The 5,000-nt window shown below is 55.3% G+C and overlaps 1 protein-coding gene across 1 annotated transcript; it reads left to right on the top strand.

Moving 5' to 3' along the window:
* Positions 1-978: 978 nt before the first annotated feature.
* On the top strand, positions 979-4,676 carry LOC109738304 (uncharacterized). The gene is made up of 2 exons (XM_020297411.4): positions 979-3,944; positions 4,030-4,676. Exons 1-2 carry the CDS (start codon positions 1,079-1,081, stop codon positions 4,410-4,412), a joined length of 3,249 nt encoding a protein of 1,082 aa, XP_020153000.3. The 5' UTR covers positions 979-1,078; the 3' UTR covers positions 4,413-4,676.
* Positions 4,677-5,000: the final 324 nt, after the last annotated feature.

Below are 5,000 nucleotides of genomic sequence, written 5' to 3'. Positions count from 1 at the left end.
GCTTCTTCGGCATGTTATATTTTACAATATATTGCTTGAAGTGCCTAGGATGACATATGGAGAAGTATGCAAAAAAAAATGCAGTGACATTTAAAAAAAATCAAAAGTTTCATTGTCATACCTCGAATTGACCCCTTTATCGAAAAAATACCTCGAATTGACAAAAATTACGATATGTAGCATCTATCAAATTAACCCTAACAAGTATGTTCGTCTTTCTTATGGCTGGGTTTACATATGCATTTCTTTGTTTACATCGTTTGATAGTTTGCTACAACTGTTAGAAAGAGAGGCTTGTGATGCATTGTGGCTGAAGGCACCGCTCGGCCCCAGCTGTAAGTGTGTGACCCATTTGCGGAGGGCTGTTGAGCTCAACTGCAATGTATGTGTGGTGTGTGTATAGTCTTGTCTGTTTGACGTGTCGGTGTTCTATATTGTGGGCTACTAGGCGTAGTCAATTGCCTCTGTAATTACGTAAAACTGTCTAAGTAGGTGTAGCACTACTGTTCATGTTTGTGCGCTCGCGTGTGCATCTTTCCCCTCTCGTCTAAATCATGTATTTAATAAATTAAACAATTGCACCATCGTAAAGAAAAATACCGAACCCAGCATAATTAAACCTTGTGACTTACCGACCAACAATGACACAACAACAAAACAAAATCATAAACGAAGAACAACACAGCAAAGCGCGCGAGACCTTCTAGTCAATGTTCTAAAATGCAAAATTATAAAAGGAGAACTCCTTCAACCTGCTCCTTCTCAACCTCTTTTTATCTTTTTGTCTTTCGGGGTGACTCCTTCAACCTTTCAAGGAAACGAGCAGACAGGCAGGGGAAAAACAAACCAACACATTTCACAAGTTACAGTCGTACCCCGAATGGTTGCAAGCATCAACTCTTCTACCACCGGTCAGCGCTCCCATATCAAATGTCCACTGCCTGTAGAAGAGCTCGGACCACAGGCAATGCCGGCGATGGCTGCGGCTGCACTCCAATTGGATCACGTACTCCTATGACATGGTTGACAAACGAACAAACGATCCTCATCTACTGCTGATTCTCCGAGAGAGATCGAGATGAGGCGCCATGATCACCGTCAAGCAAGAGCGTCCAGCCGAGACACTCTCCTGCTCGCGCTTCTTCTCTTCCTGCTCCTGTCGTCCTCGCAGCTGCGCGGCGCGAGCTCTGCGCCCGGCGAGGCAGAGGCGCTCCTGGAATGGAAGGATAGCCTGCCGCTGACCGCGGCCGCCGCGGGCGCTCTGGCCTCGTGGGACCGGGCGGCCGCCGCCAACTCCAGCTTCGCGGTGTGCTCGTGGCACGGCATGACGTGCGACGTCTTCGGCCGGGTCGTTGGCGTCGATGTGTCCGGCGCCGGCATCGACGGCACCCTCGACGCTCTGGACCTCTCGTCCCTGCCCAGCCTCGGCAGCCTCAACCTCAGCTACAACGCGTTGGTCGGGCCGTTCCCGTCGAACGTGTCCGCGCCGCTGCTTAACATCACGTCGGTGGATTTGTCCAACAACAATTTGTCGGGCCCAATCCCGCCGGCCTTGCCTGCGTACATGCCGAACCTCGAGCACCTCAACCTTTCTTCCAATCAGTTCGCCGGCGAAATACCGCCGTCGGTCTCCAACTTGACCAGGCTTCAGAGCCTCGTTCTTGGCAAGAACAGTTTTTCCGGCGGCATACCGCCGGCGCTCGGCTCCATCTCGAGGTTACGAGTGCTCGAGCTGCACAGCAACCCGCTGGGCGGCGCGATCCCCGCCTCTCTCGGCAAGCTCCGGTCGCTCGAGCGCATCAATGTCAGCATCGCCCAGCTGGAGTCCACCCTTCCGACGGAGCTCAGCCACTGCACCAACCTCAGCGTCATCGGCCTCGCGGTCAACAAGCTCTCCGGGAAGCTGCCTCTGTCGTGGGCCAAGCTGAGGAGAGTACGAGAATTCAACGTCTCCAAGAACATGCTCACCGGGGAGATCTTGCCGGACTACTTCACGGCGTGGACACGTCTCACGGTGTTTCAGGCGGACAAGAACCGTTTCATCGGCGTGATCCCCGCAGAGGTCGGCATGGCGTCGGGGCTGGAGTTCCTCTCCTTCGCGACCAACAACCTCTCCGGTGAGATCCCGGCGATCATCGGAAGTCTGACGAATCTGAAGCTGCTGGACCTCGCGGAGAACGAATTCTCTGGTACTATCCCACGGACCATCGGCAACCTCACAAGATTAGAGACTCTTCGGCTGTACAACAACAAGCTCACCGGCCGGTTGCCTGACGAGTTGGGGAACATGAGGGCGCTGCAGAAGATATCCGTGAGCACCAACATGCTCGATGGGGAGCTGCCGGCCGGGCTTGTCCGGTTGCCAAACCTCGTCTACATCGTCGCCTTCGACAACTTCTTCTCCGGGACAATCCCGCCGATTTCCAGCCGCCAGCTGACCGTGGTAAGCATGGCAAACAACAACTTCTCCGGCGAGCTGCCCCCAGGGCTGTGCTTGAGCGCCTCCCGCCTCATGTACCTTGGCCTGGACAGCAACCAGTTCACCGGCACCGTGCCTGCTTGCTACCGCAACTTGACCAAGCTGGTACGCATCAGGATGTCACGTAACCGGCTTACCGGCGACGTGTCACAGGTCTTGGGATTGCATCCTAACCTTTACTACATCGATCTCTCCGGGAATGCCTTCGGCGGCGAGCTCCCAGAGCACTGGGCTCAGTTCCAGAGCCTCTTGTATCTGAACCTGGACCGCAACAAGATTACTGGGACAATTCCTCCCGGTTTCGGTGACATGGCCGCACTTAAAGATTTGAGCCTCGCTGCGAATCACCTCGCCGGCGCGATCCCTCCAGAGCTCGGCAAATTACAGTTGCTGAATGTGAACCTGAGGCACAACATGTTGTCAGGCCCGATCCCTTCCACACTGGGGAACGTCACGACCATGCTGCTGCTGGACCTGTCCGGGAATGAGCTCGACGGCGGCGTGCCCGTGGAGCTCACGAAACTGGACCGCATGTGGTACCTGAACCTGAGCAGCAACAACCTCACCGGAGCGGTGCCGGCTCTGCTGGGAAAGATGAGCTCGCTGAGCGACCTGGATCTCAGTGGCAACCCGGGCCTGTGCGGCGACGTAGCCGGCCTGAAATCCTGCAGCTTGGTTTCCACCGGAGCCGGAGTTGGCTCACGGCGACACAACATCAGGCTGGTCCTTGCTGTCGCCCTTTCTGTTGTCGGTGCGCTGATGTTCTTCGTCGCTGCAGTGGCTCTCCTGCTCGTCCGCAAGAAGAGGCGAACCGACGAGGACACGGAAGAGACAACGGCGAGCGGCAGCGGCACGACGGATCTGCAGGCGTCCATATGGAGCAAGGATGTGGAGTTCTCCTTCGGCGAGATTCTGGCGGCGACGGAGCACTTCAACGAGGCCTACTGCATCGGCAAAGGCAGCTTCGGGAGCGTGTACCACGCCAAAGTGCCGGGCGGCCACTCCCTCGCCGTGAAAAAGCTCGACGTGTCGGAGACAGGGGACGCGTGCTGGGGCATCAGCGAGAAGAGCTTCGAGAACGAGGTGAGGGCCCTGACGCACGTCCGGCACCGGAACATCGTCAAGCTCCACGGGTTCTGCGCCACCGGCGGGTACATGTACCTGGTCTACGAGCGCGTCGAGAGGGGCAGCCTCGGGAAGGTGCTGTACATGGGCGGCGAGCGCAGCGGCGAGAGGTTCGACTGGCCGGCCAGGATGCGGGCGATCAGGGGCCTGGCGAGCGCGCTGGCCTACCTGCACCACGACTGCTCGCCGCCGATGATCCACCGCGACGTCTCGGTCAACAACGTCCTTCTGGACGCCGAGTACGAGACGCGGCTGTCAGACTTCGGCACGGCGAGGTTCCTCGCCCCCGGACGCTCCAACTGCACCAGCGTCGCCGGCTCCTACGGATACATGGCACCAGGTACGCACACCCTACGCACCCCGAGTTGTCCTCCATTACTGCTTTTCTTGCAAGCTCACATTTGTCGTCGCGTTTCTTGCTGCAGAGCTCGCCTACTTGAGGGTGACGACCAAGTGCGACGTGTACAGCTTCGGCGTGGTGGCCATGGAGATCCTGACCGGCAAGTTCCCGGGTGGGCTCATCAGCTCATTGTACAGCCTCGACGAGGCGCAGGCCGGTGTCGGCAAGTCGGCGGCGCTCCTGCTGGTTAGGGACCTGGTGGACCAGAGGCTGGACGGTCCCGCCGAGCAGATGGCGGCGCAGGTGGTGTTCGTCTTCGTCGTGGCACTATCCTGTGTCCGCACCAACCCCGACGCTCGCCCGGATATGCGCACCGTGGCTCAGGAGCTCTCCGCTCGCCGGAGGTCCACCTTGGACAAGCCGTTCGCGGGGATCATGATCGGCGACCTCGTTAGTTCGCGGGTATGATATGTGCTGGTTAGTAGTACCATTTGTACAGGTTTGTATTGGTTTTGGCGGTGGTTCTGTATTGTTCATTCCATTCGTTTGTTTCGTGTAAACATCGGTACTATGCCTGACCTATTAGTTTCCGCAGAAGAACGCCTCTGCGTGATTGACGTGTCTGGTAGGTGGTGATCGTTTGCATTGTATTTAAATAAGGTTGTGTGTCTAGAGCTCATCTATATGTGACATCAACATTTAAGTTGATGCCATCAATTTTTTTTTTGAGTACTTGATGTCATCAATTGATTGTTGTGCATTTTATTTGTTTGTCTCCTTTTTTAAGAGAATACCATCATGACTACTTTATTGAGTTGGTAATATAGTTACATCGTTTGCAATGGCATTCACCAAGAATCAGGGGGTTCATCGACCCACTTACAAGAACTATCACTATCGTATGCAAATTTAGCTAAAAAAAATGCACTTTAGCTATATATCAGTCAGCTGAAATTTTCTTTTTGGGTCAATTGGGCCGTCCGATTCTGCTTTGAGATGTGTGCTTTTTTCCGTATCATTTGGGTTGACAGTTGGGCTGTGTGGAATCGATTGACC

Source organism: Aegilops tauschii, chromosome 1 (assembly GCF_002575655.3).
Source record: "Aegilops tauschii subsp. strangulata cultivar AL8/78 chromosome 1, Aet v6.0, whole genome shotgun sequence".
NCBI classification, from domain to species: Eukaryota; Viridiplantae; Streptophyta; class Magnoliopsida; order Poales; family Poaceae; genus Aegilops; species Aegilops tauschii.
This window is presented reverse-complemented; position numbering and strand designations above follow the sequence as displayed.

Coding starts and splice junctions, on each gene's coding strand:
- LOC109738304 (XM_020297411.4), top strand. CDS start 1,079: ATGAGGCGCCATGATCACCGTCAAGCAAGAGCGTCCAGCCGAGACACT. Junction 3,945..4,029: donor CTACGGATACATGGCACCAG/GTACGCACACCC, acceptor TTCTTGCTGCAG/AGCTCGCCTACTTGAGGGTG.